The following is a 19,314-nucleotide window of genomic DNA, read 5'->3' on the forward strand; positions in this document are numbered from 1 at the left end:
GCCAAGGTGTGAAGTGAGGCCAAGGCAGTGGGGGCTGACTGCAGAGGACTTCCAGGCTCTGCAGAAAACTTCCAGGCTCCATCTGACCCCATCCCTGCTGCAGTTGGGCTGGGCTGCACTGGGGTACTCCCTGGAGTCGGAGTGATGAGCAAAACCTGCTAGCACTGAAGTTACGTCTTGAGAAAGACGCCGCAGGGAGAGGGTGAGTGCTGGTGCTGAAGAAATGCATCAGGGTTTGCATTCCTGGGGCATCAGGGGTGGATTTCTGCTCTGCCCAGTCCCTCCAGAGGCTCTGCTGTTCCCTGGTAAGCCCCGGCAATGTCTGCATCCCTCTGCAGCTTGGAAGTGCAAGGCAACTGCTGTCCCCGGCTGGCAGCCAGCACAGCTTTCTAGAAATAAGCCCAGCAGATGGGAAATGTGGCCTGACTGCAGGAATCACATTCAGCTGATGGGGTGGGAGGCTCCTAGGGAAAAAAAAAAAAAAAAAAAAAAAAAAAAAAAGCTCTTCTAAAAGGTTTTCTGTGGCCACAAGAGCCTGAGAATCCATGGAAGGCGGGAAGTGTGGTGGCTGACCTATGGGCTCTGGTTAGATGATGTTTGGGGCATTTGCAGCTGGGAGGCCTCTCAGTTTGGAGGGAGGTGGATGATCTACCAGCTCCCAGACAGCATTCCCAAAGGCATGGCCATGCTGGACTTGTATTAGCTGGATATTTTCACCCCAAGGCTGTTTTGTAGCTCTACCCTTTAAGGGGAAAGGGTATTTGTGTACAGGGTGCTCACCACGTTCTGGCTGTTTATGGGAATCACGGTGCAATTTCCCGTAAGATCTTACTTTAAAGGAAGAATGAAAAGCAAAACTGAAAGCAGAGCCCAGTGGGAAAGGGGGGCATGTGGTGCCCATGTGCCCCAGCTACCACAGTGGCTCTGGCACAGTTGTGCCTGGCCCAGGAGCAGAAACCTCTGGCAAAAAACCTCTACCCAGCAGCACCAGCCTCACTAAACAGGTGAGAACAGGGGAAAAAATAGAACTCCTGGGGAGCCCCTGCATGGGAAAAACTCCCCACTGAATGGTTTGCAGGCTTTTGCTGTTTAAATCACCCCTTGCACATGGGGTGTACTGCTTTTAGTGAGTCCATCTCCTGCTGCCCCATTCCCTGAAGAGTCAAACCCTGATTTAGGCTTTTTTCTGAGAAAATGGTGAAAGAATTCCCACCCTGGATTTCAGACAAGTGACTCCAGGAGCTGTACCACTGCCTCTCCCTTCCTGCACCAGCCATGGCCAAGATGGGGTTAAATCCAAAAGGGCAAGGAAGCCCAGTGGCCCCAGTGCAGGTAAAGGCCCTGCCCCACACATTTTTAAAGGTAAATCTTCTGTTCAAGAGGAGTGGATGAGCAGCAAAGCCTGCCTGCAGAACAATTTAAAAAATCTCCTTTTGCAGGACTTGGAAAATGACTGGAGGAAAGGCTCCAATGAGCAGCACAGATAAGATATGTAGGTGAAATGGTGCTTGCCACATCTGCACAGCAGGCCTCACCTTTGTATTCACGTGGCTACTAAATTTTCCTGACTAACATGATTCCAGTCCTTTTTTTCACACCATTTTCTGTGCTTCATGTAGGACTGTCCTCCTGCCAGGCCAGAATACACACCCCCTGGGACCAGGGCACACCAGTCTGCAGCTCTCATCTGCATACACTGGCACTACAAGGTTTCTTCCCCAGAGTTCACACCCTGACTACAAGTCCTCTTTATCACCTGTATTTGCTATCACAGCAGTATTTGGTTTTTACTTCTCTTTTTACGAAAAAAATATATAATTGTTTTTCCATTTTCTCAATTTCTTTTCCTAACATTCAAATGGTATCACTTTGCTGCAATTAGATGGAATGGGTCTCTTCAATTTGCTGCTCCATTCCCTGATCTAGGTGAATTTTCCTCAGTTGGGATCATGTAGGTGAACTGGGAACAGCTTCATCTTGTAGGGCTGGAAATCTGGGGATGTTTCTTAGGGTGAGAGAATGCACCTTGCAGGTCACTGCCTCTCCAGCCACCCTGAGCACACCTTGTCAAAGCCAAGCCACAGGTGGGCTTGCTTAGGTGGCATCTGTTTATCAGCAGGGCATTTGGAGATATGAAGTCTATCACAATATTTGAAAAGCTCGATAAAGGAACAGATGGCTTGATAGGAGATGATCTGACTAATGAAATGAGGGTTAACACTTCAACTGAGAAACAGTTTTAACTGGTTCTTAACAGTTTTAACTGTATTTAATACAAGCCTCAGAGTGTGGAGCAGCTCCAATGGCTGATGCTGAGTGGTCCCTATGCCCATTTTCCCCACCGCTCCTCTTTCTGGGTGGGCAACCTTTCCTGCCAGGCCTCACTCCACCTTGGAGCAGAAAGGAGCAGGACAGGAGGAAAAGGTGGCAAATATAGTTTTAGAAGACATCTATCTCCCAGAACTGAAAGCAAACTCACAGCAATTCCCTTTTCCTCATCTTTATGTACCTTTTCCTCCCCCAAAGAACTCCAGTCCAGGATAACCACAGCCAGTCTTCAATGGTAATTTCAGCCTGGGAAGGACAGCAACTAGAGGGGCATGAGGTTGCTTTGCTTTGCAGGATGAGGGTCGTGGGAGAGGGGCTGCTCCTCCCATGGTGTTCCATGAAGAAATCATTGTAGGAAATATCTCCAAGGACCCAGGTAACATCACCCTTTATGGCTGATGCCTCCCTGCATCTCTCTTAGTTCCTGCACTGGGTGGGCTCCAACACATGCTTGCTGTCCCCAGGCTGTGCCCTTTTTTCAAGCTGTGATTTTTTTAAATTTGTGATAGGTTTTTGGTGGGCCTGTCAGCATCATACGTTTTCCAGCACTCAGAGGGACACCATCTGCTCAAAAAGGAGCTGTGAACAAAATGTCTCAGACACTCAGAGTTTACCAAAAATGCAATTGCCTTAAAATCCCATATGGTGCATTGTTTCCCTTCCAGCATTGGCTGGCAGCAGAGGTGAAGTGACTAAGGCACTTTCTGGTTAGTTGCTGCATTTTCCTTTCTGGCCAAAATTGCTGGGGTCCAGCACAGTCACTTCTCACCTGTTTGACAGAAGGTTTTTCTTCAGCCTCAGCTGCTGAAAGCCCCAGGGTACTGGGATTCAAAGACCTCCCCTCTATTACTTTTCAAGTGAGCTTCCTTGACTCTTGCTGTCACAAGAAGCCTCGCAGGGAGGGATGTGGTTAATCCTGATATCTTAAGTATATTTTTTTCCAGGCACCTGATTTTTGGGCCTGTCTTGGTGACATGGAGGCAATAGCAGCTCCTTGCCCAAGGAAAGCCGTGCCTGGAAGTCACTTGTAGCTCCTAAATGTGGCAGTGCCATGGGGCAGTGCCAGGTGCATGCAGAGGGGAAACCTGGCCAAGATCTTTGGATTTTGTGGGGTTGCAAAAAAAGCAAATGCTGCAAGGAAACATTTATTAGTCCAGGATAACATAAGATTTGAAATACCAAAGCAGGAGGAATGTTATTTCAGCTCTAAAAATAGCCCCCTTGGCCTTTAGAACACCGAGAAGCATACACAGTACATGCCTTTCTGTGGGAGCATCTGTCCTCTCCCTTGGTGATGCAGCCACTTGGGTAAGGGCTCAGGGGACCTGCTGGTGCAGCACTTGCTCTGAGGATCAGCACTCTGAGGGGTTTTCCATCCCTGGGGATCAGAAACACGAAATCAATTCAGAATGTTGCACGAGGGCCAAAGCTGCAGGGTGAAGGAGTGTTGCTTGCTAGAAGGGCAGCCTACAAAATACTGATAAACTGCTGATGTATAACTCAGCTCAGGTCTGGGGGCTGACATGGATTTAGGCATCTGTCTGTTTTGTGTTGGTTCATAAGTGATGGCACCAGGACAAAATTTTGACTAAGTGCTACCTAATATGAATTTTAGGAAAACAAACAAGACAGTCGCTGAATAACATCAGTCATCCTGACAGAGACAGATGGGAGGAAGAGGAAAAAGAAGCCGTAGCATTCACATTGACTTAATCCCTTAAAGATCAGAGAGCGAAGCGACCCTTCCACCCCAAGAAACTGTCCCAAATGGTTATCACCGAGCTGTTTTGCTGGGAATGTTTCTTCTCAAAATTCCATCCACAGGGATACTTCACAGAGATCACAAAGCCCACTACTCAGTAGGAAAGGGAAAAGGGGTGAAAGAGGCTCTTCCTGGGGTCTCTTGCAACTGAGCGGCTGCACCCTTGAGGCTCCCTTTCCAAACAGCCAGCCGGACTTCGGCGCTCCCCGGGAGGGCTGCGAACGCGCGGGGTTTGTGAGGCGAGCCCTCCCCGGCCCCTCCGAGGGCTCGGAGCTGAGGGCGCGCCCGGAGCCGCAGGCCGGGCAGGTGCCCCTGCTCTGGAAGGGCGGGCAGGGAAGAAGGCGGAGCAGGGATCCTTTGGCACGGCCCCACCGGGGACAGCCCGCAGGCAGCGGCACGGCCGCGGCACCGGCACACGGGCCCGAGGGGTGCCCTGAGGGCCGGGGAGGCTGTGGCCGCGTCCCGGCAGCCCAAGCCCGGCGGTCAGAGCGACACACGGGCCCGCAGCCCTCCAGAGCCCCCGGTGGCCGCGGCGGCAGCGGGCCCGCCCGTCCGGGGCGGGGCTCGGCGGGGCGGGGGCTCGGACCGAGCCCGGACGCCGGAGCCGGAGCCGGAGCCGTCCGCAGGTGCGCAGGTAGGAGCCGCTCCCGGCAGCGCCAGCCATCCCCTCCCTTGTCGCCGCCGCCCCGGGCGCGGTGCGGGTGCCCCGGAGCCCCCGAGCTGCGAGCGGGGCAGGGCTGGGGCGGGGGGCGCCGCGGGGGCTGCGGCAGAGCCGGGAGCGGCGCGCTGCCTGTCCGGCAGCGCCCTGTGGCACCGCGGGCAGACACGGGCCAGGTAAGAGCATTAGAGCCGCTTCACCCTGGGCCCGAAGGAGCCAGCTGTGGAACAGCTCTCCCGGCTGATGATTTCGGCGTCCCTCCCCCCCGTGAATCCGTCCCTTCGGCGCTGCGGGATGAGGTGGTGGCAGACCTCGGCGGGGTCCTCGGCCAGGTTGCTGCAGAGGGGTCTGTGAAGGAGCTCACCTGGGTTGAGGCTGTGGGGTGGGACAGGTCCTGCCTTCCCCAGATCCTGTCAGGATGTCCTGTCAGGATGTGCAGGCTGTGTCCGGTTAAATTCCCTGGAGGGAATTTAAGGTGTCGAGAGAGGCCCTTCAGCTGTGCTGGGGTGCCTCAGGGAAGGAAGGGCGACATCCTCTCTCTGAGTGATAGAAAGATGCTGGGTGCTGATGTCCCAGGGGCACTTGGGATCTCAGGCTTAGCTTTTAGTTAAGAGCATCGTGCTTGTTGCAGACCTTTGATTCAGAGCCCTTAAGATGTAAAGGTTGCAGAAATTATGAGTTAACCTTTCTGCCTGTTTTTTAATTTTTTAATTTTTTTTTCCTTTTCAAGCAAAGCTGCTTGTGAAAGTGACCCTAAGGGTTGTCTGATCAACATTCACGCGGTCCCCATGCCATGGCAGTGCACACGTGCATGGTTAATTAGGAATAGCAATTCAATATGGAGGAGGACAGTGTGTGGAAGGTATATCCTGACACTGGCTGCCTGTTGTGTCTTGCTCAAGCAGATGACAGTGCCTAAAAGAAGGGGGCTTGATTCTTGCCCACTTTCTGCCTTTGGGTAATGGGATGAAGACAGGGGACTCCTAGTTGCTTGACAAATGCCTTGCTTCTGATTTCACCGCCAAACTATTTAAAGTCAAATTGTTTTCTTGTGGTTTATCCATGCCCAGCTGTCAGCATTTTCTGAACCTTGGTGCTGAAAGTGCAGTTGTTTCATTTCCCCTTATAAGACTCTTAGTGCTGCAGTGTTTGCTTTTCAGATGCAGAGCAGGGATGTGTGCCTGTAAGAACACCAATGTTTTCGATTTCTTTTTTTTTCTTGGAAGAAATGTCATGTCTGTGGTTCTCTCTCTTCCCCCAGCCGTATCCGGGCAGCCTGAGATTGCAAGATTGCAGTTTGGCCCAACAGAGAGACTTTAATGTCCCTATCCTGCAGTCCAAGCTGAAGCAATGAGCTGTGATTGCAGGTTAAATGGGAGCAAAGAAAGGTCTGTGAGAAAAGACAAACATGATCCTAGGCAATATATTGGGAAGGATACACTGGGATAGGGGGTGGTGGCAGCTGAGGAGGCTGCTGCTGAAGTAGAAGGCTTTGACCAGGACTCTCTGAGTGCAAACTCCTCTGTGCCACTGATTTCCAGTGTGACATCTCAATGAGCAAATCACTGGCCTTGGTGTCTAAAATGGGAATAACTGTGGCCTTTTGCTGTCTCAAGAAGACTTGCAAAAGTCTCTCCTTGCCTTAGGTCCCTGCAGGTTGCAGAAGAGGTCACCTGAGGTTCAGGGATGAGGGTAGGATGAGAATGAAAAGGAAGAAAAACACATTGCAAACAGGTGAAGAGGGAAGGGCAGAGTGAATGGGAAGAGAGGAAAAGACTGATACAGCTTCAGAAACCATGGAAGGAACTGTTCAAACAGCTATAGGTTACCTCACATGGGGTTTATTGCACATTTTTAATGCTGAGCTTGCTGCTGGATGGTCCTGCCTGCCAGGGAGAGGTCTGGGCTGCCTCTCCCATGGGTAGCAAAGGGAAGGGAGCAAAAGCCTGGAGGATGTGGGCTGATCTGCTGCAATGGTGGGGAGAGTGTCCAGCATCCTCCCTGCAATTTCCTGAGCTGGGACAGGTCCAGGTACTTAGGGAGAGAACTTTTGCTCTTGCTGTATTATTTCCTGCTCCACTGAGGAACCACTGGTATTAATAGTAGGGACTGCCTAAACCAGAAGAGCCAGTGGCCCTTCAGTTTTGGCACAGGACTGCAAGAGTGGGTTTTGCCTGGCCAAGACACTGAGGATGGTTTTCTTTTGTCAGAGAGAGCCTCCTCAGCGTGGTCTTGGCTCTTAGAGGTAGTTTAATGTGGTCTCCTACAAGAAAGTCTGTCTCTGAAAATATTTCAATAGACTTAAAAAGTAATAATCCCTTTGGATGCAGTGTAGAGGCTGCTCACACAGGCTTGGCCCCTGTTTAACAGCTGGAAGCTGTCCCTTGTGTTTGCTTGAAGGGAAACCCTCTATAGCACCTCCCTACTGTAGCTCACCCAAACACCCTACAAACTGCAATTTATGGTTGTAGCAGCTTGAGACACTGGTAAACCAAGGAAATTAATTCCTACAAATAAGGAATGCTGGCAATGAAGTGGTGAACACCACAGAAATGCCTGTCTATGATGGCTTACCTCATACTTTGCCTCTCAGGGCAAATGATTTCCACAGGTCTCAACAGAGTCAAAAGACAATCCCTGTGCCAGAGGAGGCCACTTCAGTGGGGTGACAAGAGCCACGACATGGGTACTGCACTTCCATTCCTTGTAGCTCACCCTCTGGCCCATCACCTCGTTGCTGCTCCTCTGGGGCTTTGGTGGTTAATACCTGAAGAGGAGGACTTCTTTCTGTGGAGGAAGTGTAAGTCCTCAGGCTGAAGAGGTTGGTGAGGGAAAACTGTCCTGGGAAACAGTGTGCTCTGCCACAGTCCCTAACAGCTCACAGGCCTTGGGTGTTTTCCCCAGGACGAGTTGCATTTACCAAAGGAAATGCTGCTCTGGGAACAGTGTACATCTCTCCAAAAGTGTAAAGCTGCAAAGTGCAGTGAAGAAAGGAGCTTATGCGTCCAAAAGGTGAATAGGAGAGGGGTGAAAGGGATAAGAGAGATGAAAGACAGGGTAGATAGGTGGGAGAAGTCCTGCTTACACCCATGAGAAGCTCTGTAGCTTGAGTGTGTGTTTTCTCTTTGATGGGGAAAAACCAATGACAGGGTAGAAAAAGCAGGGGGACCTGGAATTTTTCTGGCCTTGCGGGGCGTGTACTCTCATCCATAAACTACAGGAGGAGACAATATGATCAGGAATAACGTTCTGCCAAGTCTGTTCCCCTGGGCTTGTCTGTTTTTCCTTACCTTCAAAGCTCTTTGTAAGTCAACGCTTGAAGTTTCACCTCCCTGCTAAGTGTTCTTTGCCACACCCAACACTTACATTGTTTTCCTTATAATGGGACAAACCTTTGGGGCAGACTTCCTTCCCCCTTCTTACCTAATGTGTGGCTTGGCTTGGCTTGCTGGTGCATGTTGGAAATGATTGAAGACATTTGTGATTTTTAGAACTGAGGAGCAAATAAAACACCTTGATCAATTTATTAATACCCTGTCAAGACCTCTGTACGTTATGGGAGGAGAAATACTCAATCTGCTTGTTGCTGCTTCATTAGATTGGGGTGGTTGAGGTGAAGGACAATTGTGGACTGGACAGCTTGTCTGCTCAGTGATTCTGACTTCCTGGACTTTGCCATAGCATCAGTCTGCATTTCTGTATTGCTTGCTGAGCAAGGAGATGGTTTCAGAGATTCTTTCCTCACAGCACAGCTGAAGCAAGGAGAATGTTGGTGTCTTTTTTTTTTTTTTTTTTTTTTTTTTTGGGATAGATAGCCCTCCTCATTTTCCAGCACCTAGCAACTCTTTAGTTTGGGGGTTGGCTGGGAGTTTGAGGTAAGTGCCCTTCTCACCAGCATCCCAAACCAAAGGACTCTCAAGGGGAAGATATGCCCCTGTGGTTGTGGTGGTGGTGTGAGACTGCTCTGCTAGAGATTTCCCTTGTGTCTCAGAGGTCTGGTGAAAGTGGCTCCAGTCTTGAGTATCTCTGTGTTAAGGGAACTTTGCTGTCTGACCACCCAGAAGCCACTCTGTCAGTCACACTCCCACCACCCCAGGCTGTCACTGCTGAGACTGAAGCCCTTTCACAGTGAGTGGTTCCATTAAGCTGATGTGTGCCTTGCTTGACTCCCCACACACCCCACATTTACACAGTCAGACAGGTTTTCCTCACTGGCTGGACCCCAGGTTTCCCACAGCAGAGTCCCAGAAGCCTGGACCCTTTAAGTAATTTAATCATGGTGCAGTAACACCCTAACAGCTTGAATTGATGCCTTCAGGGGGACTCCCTGCACTAAGGAATCTCTGGCCTTTTATACCCTCACAGTCTCTGTGCCCCTTCCAATTGTGATATTTAGTCTGGGGCCTTCTGGCTGTTTATTTGGCTTCTACAGAGTCTCTGGGTGACCAGCCACCCTTGTGCCACAGGTCTCCGTGCCCTTTGCTGAGCAAAGGGTAGATGCCAGGTTCATGGCCCCTTGCATGTGGCTCCAGCCACCACCGCAACCTGCAGCTCCCACTGCAGCTGCTCACTAAGCTGCTACTTGTATTTCTGAACATCTGCACTTGGAGAGAGTAAGGCATCTGCCCTGGGAGGTGAGCAGTCCAGCACTCACTGGGAGGACTCACTGGGAACTGGTTGTCACCTGGTTTGTGCAGCCCCTGGGGTCAGGAGGAGCTGGGATGGCTGTGTCTTGCAGTGAGTGTTCCCTAGCAGAATGGGATCCCTGGGGCAAAGAAACACACAGCACCTGCACAATGCACTTCTCAGCTCACCCTGGCTGCTCCTGCCTGGTTTCAGTGCCTGCTGCCCCAGCTCCTTCTGTCTGAGCTGGATGTTGCCTCTGCCTTACCTAGCTTCTCTCTCTGCCTCCTTTACCTGTTTTCAGGCTGAGGGCCACGACTGCCCAAGCCCTGCTCATGATATGAGTGGGACCTCATGGAAGTCAGTGTGATCTGGCATAGGTCCATGGGTCATAGCCTGCAGACCACCCCTTTAGTCCTGTGGTGGCAAACCAGATTAATTTTTCTTTTCTAGCACCCAGGAGCGTGGTCTGGAAGCGGGGTGTGCCTGGTTCGTGCAGCGCCAAATGCGAGACAGGCAGACACAGCCCACAGGAGTTGAGAGTCGGTGTCTCTGGCTGTAAAACAGCGGCTCAGCACTGGTTGCTAAATGGCCTGTAAGTACTTGCACCCATGTGGGACTGGGGGTGAAAGTTGTGGGGCAGCAAGAAGCAGAAAACCAAGGGCCCTTTCTGAGGTACAATGGGACACACTGGCCTCAGGGCCCAGTAGTGCTGCAGGAATATCTCCGAGTCAGACACTGTGGATATCAATATCCACAGTGATATCCTTTACTGCCCCTGTTTTTTGGTGATTAGAAGGTTTCATTCCTTTGTTGCACTTGGCCCATCTCTGATAGGTTTATGTTGGCCAGAGCGTTTCATTAGCACACTGAATGCAGTCACAGTGTGTGAAATGAGACAAGAAACATGTACTGATGTTGCCATGGGTGAAAACATTGCCTCGACATTGTTGCAGGATTACTGAAGCATCTCTCCTGCTTCCCCCACGCACAACCCAGAGATGTCTTTACCTTTTCCCATTCCTCTTGTATAAATGAAATGAAAATGGCATTTCTGCACAGCCATGAGATGGTAGGTGGGTACCTGGAGCAAGCAGAACATCCTACCCTGCTGACAGAGGGGATCACTTCTTTTCTTGTTACCCCACCATTTTTGTTATGTATTTACAAGTCTCTGTCACATCTTATCTCTCTCATTGTGCACTCACACTGGAAACCTTGAGATAAACCTGAAAACGCCCTGCTTTGTTATGTTGGCATTTGTGACTTGTGGGTGGCAGGTTATATAATGTGCTGGTTTGTATCCACTCAGTTACAGTGATTAGCTATCAAGTGACTGGGGTTATTTTTTCTTTTAAAAGCAACAGAGATCTATAGTGGGCTCCCCCAAAGACAGAATGTGTTTGTTCCCCTTTGATTGTTGCTGACTGGCAGCAATTCTTTATGACTTGCTCTATGTTTTGAACAGTGTCCTCCTTCTCGTAGTGCTCCTGCCTTTGTACCTATTCTCTGAAATAACCCAATGGCCTAGTGCTGTGAAATGCAGGAGTGTTGCTCTGGCTTATTATGCATTTCAAATGCATCTGCATGCTTTAGTCTTAAAAAAGATGTATGACTCTCTTAATGTGGTAATTTTGTCCTTCCTTACATTCATGTTTTCTGGTGAAAGCAACTTCAGGAGGAGCCTGTAACTTTGCTTGGCAGATGGAATGAAGATGTCCATATTAAATGAACCTTGAGCAAGCAGCAGTATATGTTTGGTGAGCTGCCTGCTGTAATTGAAGTGTGTACATTAGAGGAACGGAAGCTTAATTGGTTGAGGGTGTAGAGCAGGGCAATGGTAAAAAAAGCAGAGCAAGCAGCTGACAGTCTAAGCAGATTTAGACATAAAAATGGAACTGGAGATGAGTAAGCTTGCATTGAGAGGAATTCTCAAGACACACACCGGGGCAGTGCTAATGTGAAACTCTTTTCAGTTCTGACCCTGATTCAGATGGCAGCAGGAGCAGACCTCAACAGGGGTTTTGCAGTGCTGGTGTGAGAGTGTGTGTCAAGAGGGATTGGAAAGCCACATGTGAGCTTTTGAGAAGGTGGGCTGGGTCAGCTGTGATTACTGAAAATGTTTTTGTTGGTTTTGTGAATCCATTGCGCCATGAGGGCTTTCTGTGCCTGCCTGTGCAAGCCTTAGTGATGGAAGACAAATGGCTATGGGAAATTACCAACTGCCTCTTGGATGCAGCGTGGTTATTTGGGAGAACATGGGCTGGCAGAGATTGCTGTTGTTGCCAGCTGGAGTTGACTGCTCAGATTTGGCATCACTGGACATGGCAGCAAGGCAGAACAGAGCTGTGGAGAGGAAGTTTGGTTTGATGTCATCCCTGTGGAGCAATTAACTGTCAAAGAGTTTGTTTCTATATTTCCCATAAAGAATTTTGGTTATTTTTCCTATCTCTCTTGGCACTTTCCTTTGGCTAAACTGGTGTGGTGCTGAAGGAGAGGATGATGTTTGGGATCCTTGTTCTCTTGTTCCTGTCTGCTTTCAGAGGCGCTGGTCTTAGTGTGCACAGGGGTCACCCAGCTTGAAGATAGAAACACTGGGGACATCCCTGAAGGGGACAAGGCTAACCCAAAGGCTAACCCAAAGACATCTCAGAATGGTGTCTGCTGAACACTAGGACAAAGCTAGGCAGGTTTGACACATGTTCCGGGTTTCTCCTTTGGAAGAAGTTGGGATTACATGTAATTTTGTTCCTGACACCTGAATAACACAGCAGAGAATAAGTGAGGAATGTGCAGGTGCTGAGCGTGTTTTAAACCATCCTCTGCCCATGCTGGGATGCTGAAACGTATCCGAGCCATGGCCAGCATTAAAAGGTGTTGCTGTTTGGGGACATGGAGGAAAGGGACCCTTCTTTCCTGTTTTTGGTATTTCATCTGTCAGATGCAGGTGGCTTCCTTCTTTTTAACTGGCTGGGATTAGGGTCTCTGAATTATGGAGCTGGCTTCCCATCAGGACACTGTGCTCTGCACTGATTGCTCATTTAATACGCAGTGATTTCAGATATCATTTTCTGTTAGTGGCTGATGGAAGGGGACTCAGTGTGGCACAGGGAATATTAAACAGAGGGCTGTTTTCCAAGGAGGTGGGTCTGTAGCCATCTTGCTCTGACTCTGACTCGGCACTAGTCTTGGCCTTGCTCCATTTTAGAGCTCAGCACAAAGCAGTGGCTATCTACACAGAATTCTCACATTTCCCCACTTCTGGTGTGGAGTCCATGTCCTTGTGTGCTGCCTTGCTGCTCTGCCTGGGAGAAAAGCCCTCCCTCTCTACACATCAGGCAATGCTGAAATAGCTTGTGAAGGCTGCTGCTTCCATGCTGGGAGGTGGAGGAGCTGCAGCAACCCCTTATGAGGACAGGTGTTATGGCTACTGTTTGCTTTCATTGTGTAAATGAAACTTCCATGCGGTTCCAAGGGTGAAGGGTAAATAATAAGATGTGCCATCTGACATGAAACAATTGTGTTACCTTGGCTCAATCCATCCACCACCAGAGACCAGAGGAGAGTCGAGCACAGCAGTAATTACCTTGAAGGGCAGACAAGTGCTGGAACAGGAGGTGGTGTTACCTGCCTGCTCCCTTCAGCCAAGACAGGAGGGGGGAATTTGGTCACAGTTATCACAGTCACCCTTGTGTGGGGTGCTGGCACTTGGGCACTGTGCTGCCAGAGGCTGTCAAGGACATGGTCCTGTGGTAGGTATGGCAGCTGCCACCTGGAAGTGGTCCTTGAGATTGCTGTCACAGGTCTCCCAGTACCACAGCACCATCCAACACCAGCTAAGGAATGCTGCTGCAGTGCTGCAGCAGGAGGAAAAGGCAAGGGCAGCACTTCATGGAATAGCTGCAAGCACGACAGCAGGAGCTGTGCGGGTTACAGAAATGGGAGATGCTGTGTCTCCTGTGCTGGAGGAGAGGAATAGAAGAGATGGGAAATGTAGTCCTTCTTGCTGATAATTTCTTCTGATCTGTTCACTGTTCTAAAGATCTGTGTGTACACTGGAGCTGCCTGCCTTTTAAATCAGCATGCTTAATACTTGCATCATTTCATGCTCCTTGTCTGCAGTTCTCTCTGCTCCCAGGTCAGAGAAGAGACCTTATCTGACTGCTTTTCTGTCTTTTAAGGTTTGGAATTCGGCCTTACTCCAGGCTGTCTGTACAAACAGCACCAAATCGTGGCCTCATGCAAGTGAGGTGTGATCTGGGCACTGCCAGGGTGTTGTTTTGTACCCCTGCTAGGCCATTTGCAGGGAAAACAAGATAGCTGACCTGTAGAGGTGAGAGTGCCATGCCTTCTAGAGTGTGTGGGGAGCCTCATTCAAACTCTTCAGCCTCTGTCCCAGTGAGGCAGGGCAGGAATTGGTGCCTGAGACCCCGAGCAGTCCAGCCAGCGTGTCCTTGGCAGCTTGGGGTGCCTTAGGGGAGCAGTGAGCTGGGGGCTGCTGTGACATGGTGAGGGTGCTGACTCTCTTCTGGGTCTTCACAGCAGGGAGCAGACCATGGCTCTGTGCTGCAGATGTAGGAAGGCCAGGGCAGTTGAGAGGAGGAGGATGACAATACAGATACTTTCTTCTCTGGGGCAAGGGGATGGACAAGGACCTGGACAAGGTAATTGAGCTGGAAATGCAAGCAGGCTCGAGTGAGAGGCTGTCATCTCTAAGTTGTCCTGGCACCCCAGGGTGCCTCACTATGCCATGTGGGTGCTGGTGGCCCCAGGGAATGCCTGCCCTGCAGCACGGAGGGGGGCAGAGCACAGGGGCACAGGTGCTGCTGCCCTGGTGAAAGTAAAGCTGGACCTGTGAGCCCGGTGTTGTTCCCCTCTCTTTGTGTCTCTTAGCTGTGCTGGTGCCTGGAGGAACATTTATGGAGGAGGACAGAGCATGAGAGAATACTTGATCCGTTATCAAAGGACTCTCATGGAGACGTAGGACTGACTCTCTGTGTCCGCAGCACAGCAGCGCTTCTGAATTGCACATATTACAGGAACAGCCCCGGCATTCCAGATGCTCGTCCAGCATGATCTTGCCTGGAGAACAAATGCTTCCCCGGGAGGCGCTGTCCGCAGCATTCTCACGCCACATGCAGGATTTCACCGTGCCTGCGTGTCAAGGGCTGATGCTGCTGGCAGCCTCATCCCGACTCCCGACAGCGCGCTGGGAGCCGGCACTGGAGCTTGGCTCCGCTCTACGTGTGGCCAGACGCTATATTTAGCTGCTTGCTATGGCCAGGATGGGAGCTGGTTGTGCCCTTTGTGGAGATGATGCCAGCACGGGCTTCCCTCTCTCTCCATGCTGAAGCTGAGGCAGCGTGGGGAATTGGTAATGATCCTCGGTAGGAGGCTGCCTTGCCTTGTGCGCGTGGGAAGTAGCAGGGAATCAGAGCTGCAGGTCTTGTGGTCACCTCGCACAAAATCCTTGAGAGAAGTGCTTTGAAAACCACTTAAATTCTGTAGGTGTGGTTGAAAAGTCCCCCGCTGCTGGGCTCCGGTGCCTCGGTTGTTACAAACCTCGCAGAGGATGCTGCCTGCGGGCACAGATTAACCCCTTGTGACCATGAGCAGCTTGGTACTTCGGCACTGCTGTGGGGATGCCCTTCCTGCTCTCAGAAGAGGGGGGCTGAGGAGGGTGGGTGCCTCAGCCCTCTGTTTTTCCTTTCTTCTTTGTTTCTAGCAGGTATGGATGGGAAGAAATGCAGCGTGTGGATGTTTTTACCTCTTGTCTTTACCCTGTTTACATCAGCTGGATTATGGATAGTGTAAGTTATCTCCTGCTGGTTATTTGGGATGCTGCTTCTCATTAAGGAGAGTCTTTTGGGGATGCTGTAGCCCTTGAGCTACTGTGGGACTGGGAAAGCACATGATAGGGGCAGGGGCCAGCCTGTGCCACTTCATGGCTTGAAGCATCACATTTTTATCCCTGGGTTTCTGTGCTCCCCAGGCCAAGTTGCTGACCTTGCTTTCTTCCTGGTATGTGCTACTGGGAGCTGCCTTAAAAGAAACAGCCAAAAATGTAAAAATTTCCTCTCATGACATTTTCTTTGAATGACTCAGCAGAGTTCTTGGAGAAACACTTAGGCTCTGCTTTGGGGTAGAAATTCAAAATCTGCAGCATCCAGCACCACACTGAAAACCTGCCAGCAGCTTAATGCTGACACCTCACTTTCTCTCTCATGCTTCTTACCAAAATGCACATAAGACATGCCCTGAGCTGGGCTCTCTTCAAGCATGCAGGCAGATGACTGCAGCATGAATTTGGGAGTGAAAAATGTGTGATCAGCAGCTATGCTCAGGCTGAGAAGCAATTATGTTATAGGATGTGGCTCTGGCCATGGTCTATGGATGCTGTTTTTCAGCAGCAGGGGCAGCTTAAGCCTTTTGTCTGACCTCTACTGCTTGCTGTTTTTCTCCTATCCCCTCTCTATTAAAATAGCTTTTGTGGATGGAGTGCTATAGTAAACTTGATGAGTCAAAATGACTCAAAGTAAAAATGAAAACATTCCCCTGGCTGGTTGGTTTTAAAGCAGCTCAGTTCAGTGACCCTGTTTGTCTACTCAACCATGCAAACCAGTTGCAGCACAAAGGAAGGCACATGGACTGAGAAATAATAAAACTGCCTGCTTGGGCAGAGAGAAACACAGGATCTTCCAGCAGATCCTGCCAGTGGGCTTGAAACACTTAATGTGTTGTTTGAGTGCTATTTAGAATGGAAGCTAGCATGAGGTTTTACACTATTTCCTTTTTTCTTTTCCCTTTTACTTGACAGGTACTTTATAGCAGTGGAAGATAACAAAATTCTCCCACTAAGTGTACCAGATAGGTAAGAGCTGTTTGTGGGCTTAATAGTCAATCACTTGTTTCTTTGAAATAATGAAACAATTACAGCAAAATGGGAAAGAAACCTTGAATCTTTATTCCTGTTCCTGTGTCTCTTAGGAAACCTGGTCCCAAAAGACCGCCTTATATAAGGTAAATGAATTATTTTCTTCCAAGTACTGCTCTGGTTAATAGTTGCTATTTATGTGTCTTTGCCATCCTAGAGTTACAATGATACACTTTATATTTTCAAGTATTGCAGGTGATGCACCTCCTGCAAGCTGTGTGTTTAGTCAAGTCATGAACATGGCAGCATTTCTAGGTAGGAACCACAACTGGAGTTTCTTTCTTTCTGTTTGTTTTAAGAGTCACTGAAACATAAGTAATATCCTGTACATATTTTTCTTGAATGTGATGATGTGAAACCTTTTGAACTGTATGTGTCATTGCTGCTTCTTCCCATTGCAAAGAAAGAAATGTGACAGGGGAAATGCAACCTCCAGACTGCAAATGTGTCGTGGGAAGCGTCATGGTAGGTGACTGTCTCGGCCTTAGTGATCATGAAATGGTTGAGTTTAGAACTTCTGCTGTAATGAGAGAAAAGGAATTTAGGGAATCAAAGCAGAATTGATCTCCTAAAATTCAAGAAAGCAAGCTTTAGGCTCTTCGGGGAGGTTCTTAGCAGAATATCACAGGAATATGCTTTTGAGGGCTTAGGTATCCATGAGTGTCTTTAAGAAGCACCTCTTAGAAGCACAGGAGCAGGCAACCCAGCTGTGTGGGATTGTGCTCGAAGAGTGGGGCAGAAGACCAGCTTGGCTTAAGGGGAGAAAGCCATTATATGGTGTCTGGAAGAGAGCTTAGGCTTTGCAGGAAGATTGCAGAGCTGTGGTTTGTATATGGAGGGAGAAGACAGGAAAGGCCAGAGCTCAAATTGATTTAAAACTGGCCAGAGTTGTTTCAGACGACAAGAAGAGTGTTTTTAAGTATGTCAATGGCAAAAGGAGGCCTAAAGAAAATGTTGGACAGATACTTGTTAAAGGCTGTAACCTGACTAATAGGGATGAAGAAAAAGAGAAGGCATTCAATGCTTTTTCTGCCTCAGTCTTTAATAAAATGCTGATAGACTTTGGGTTATCTAGTCCTCTGGGTTGAAGGACTACAAGTGTGGGAGCAGTGACTGTCCATTTGTGAGCACTGGAATTATCAGGGACCAGATGTATCAGCTGAATGCTCACAAGTCCCTTGGTCCTGGGTGGGATTCATCCCAGAATACTGAAGGAAGTAGTGGATATTAGGGCAGGACCCCTCTCTATCATCTTCCAAATGTCTTGGGATTCTGGGGAGGGCCCTGCTGACTGGAGGGTAACCAGTGCTATTCCAGCCTAGAAGAAGGGCATGAAGAAACACTCTGAGACCTACAGACCTGTTGGTCTAACCTCAGTTCCTGGAAAAATGATGGACAAGATGATATGGACACATTTAAAGAATGCTGCAATCACCAGGAACAGTCAGCATGGGCTCACAAAGGGAGAGTCCAGTTAAAGAAATTCAATGTCCTTCCATGATAAGGCCGCACACCTGGTGGATGAAGGGAAGGTGTTGGATGTAGCTTTTCTGGATTTTAATAAGACTTTTGACACTGTCCCTCACAGCAACCTTCTGGAGATCATCAGGTTCACGGTGCACTGGGTGAAGAAGTGGCTGAAGGGCAGGGCTCACAGGGCTGTAGAGAAGCCCCATCTGGCTGCCATCCAGCCACCAGTGCTGTGCCTCAGGGCTCAGTTCTAGGGCCAGGTCTGTCCAATATTTTTATCAATGATCTGAATGAGTGATGTGAAGGCACCATGAGCAAGTTTGCTGGTGATCCCAAACTGAGAGGTGCTGCTACTCTGCTGAGAAACCAGGTGCCTTCCAGAGGGATCTAAATAGCTGGACCATTTGGCACTGATTAATGGGATGAAATTAAACAAGTCTAAATGTTGTATCCTGCACCTGGGATGGAATAACACTGGGCTCAAGTATAAATGGGAAGAGGATGCAGAAAGGGAGGTGTGGATCTCTTCCTCTTCAGATCCAGTGACAGGACATGGGAATGGTTCAAAACTGCTCCAGGAGGAGTTTAGACTGAAATTTAGGAAGCATTTCTTTACTGAGAGAACTGCCAAACACTGGAATAGGATTCCTAGTGAGATGGTTGATGCCCCAAGCCTGTCCCTGTTTAAGAAGCATCTGGACAATACCCTCAATAACATGCTTTAACTTTTGCTCAGCTCTGAATTGGTCAGGTAGCTGAATTTGATGATTGTTGTAGGCCCCTTCCAACAGAAATAGTCTGTTCTGTTCTAATCTCTGCTTTGTGGATAAAGTCAGTCTTTCCTCTGCTGTATTTGTGTACTTCTGAGAGCTGCTTTTAGCTTGTATCTCTGACCACCTTAGTTATGTCAAAGCTAAAGGAGAGGAAAACTAAGAGACATGCTAGAAATGTGGGAATTACTGAAATTGAAAATACCATTGTTTTGCTGGGAATGCTTTTAATCCCCTTTTGTCATTCCCATCAGGTTTTAGAAGAAGATCACATAATTTCAGGAGTCTGTATTGTAGGTACAGAAATTAAAAAGTTCCTGTACATGAGCTTGAGTAGTCACAAGTGGCTGTCCGTAATAATTGCCTGGGGGTGGAAAATAGAAATCCTCTTTTTGGGGTGGAACAAAGTTCTCATTTTTAAGAATTTGGAGTGGTTTGATTCACTAGAGTAATTGTGAGAGAGTAAATTCAAATGTCTTTTGCAGTTTGGGTAATTTTCACTTACAGTGCCCTTATTTTCCTAAACCATGTTTTCAGTAGTATACCAGGGATAATATATTTTCAATATTGTACCAGCACTTTTGTGGAAAGTGCAGATCTAATTTGCTAAGGCAAACTTTTTACAACAATATGAGCTACTTGCTATTGATTTGAGCATGAGCATAAGAAGGTGTTTGCCAGCAAGCAAATTTCCCTGTTCAACTAAATTGGTTTTTAGTGGTCTGGCTTGAATTACATCTGAAGGCCAGCTGATTGCCTGTGTTTCTGT

At 48.9% G+C, this 19,314-nt stretch overlaps 1 protein-coding gene across 7 annotated transcripts in view; it reads left to right on the forward strand.

Moving 5' to 3' along the window:
- TMEM150C (transmembrane protein 150C) overlaps positions 1-19,314 on the forward strand; it is a 26,048-nt gene continuing 6,734 nt past the window's right edge. Inside the window, exons 1-7 of one of the 7 annotated variants that reach the window (XM_059844054.1) lie at positions 5,528-6,136; positions 7,342-7,548; positions 9,825-9,966; positions 15,097-15,181; positions 16,189-16,242; positions 16,359-16,391; positions 16,493-16,560. In XM_059844054.1, the coding sequence (XP_059700037.1) occupies positions 9,960-9,966; positions 15,097-15,181; positions 16,189-16,242; positions 16,359-16,391; positions 16,493-16,560 (247 nt within the window). In that variant the 5' untranslated portion in view covers positions 5,528-6,136; positions 7,342-7,548; positions 9,825-9,959. Of the gene's footprint in view, positions 203-4,593; positions 4,725-4,768; positions 4,925-5,527; positions 6,137-7,341; positions 7,549-9,824; positions 9,967-15,096; positions 15,182-16,188; positions 16,243-16,358; positions 16,392-16,492; positions 16,561-19,314 lie in introns of those variants that run through there. The other 6 variants (XM_059844061.1, XM_059844058.1, XM_059844055.1 and 3 more) reach the window with 6 other exon arrangements.

Source organism: Haemorhous mexicanus, chromosome 4 (assembly GCF_027477595.1).
Source record: "Haemorhous mexicanus isolate bHaeMex1 chromosome 4, bHaeMex1.pri, whole genome shotgun sequence".
NCBI lineage: Eukaryota > Metazoa > Chordata > Aves > Passeriformes > Fringillidae > Haemorhous > Haemorhous mexicanus.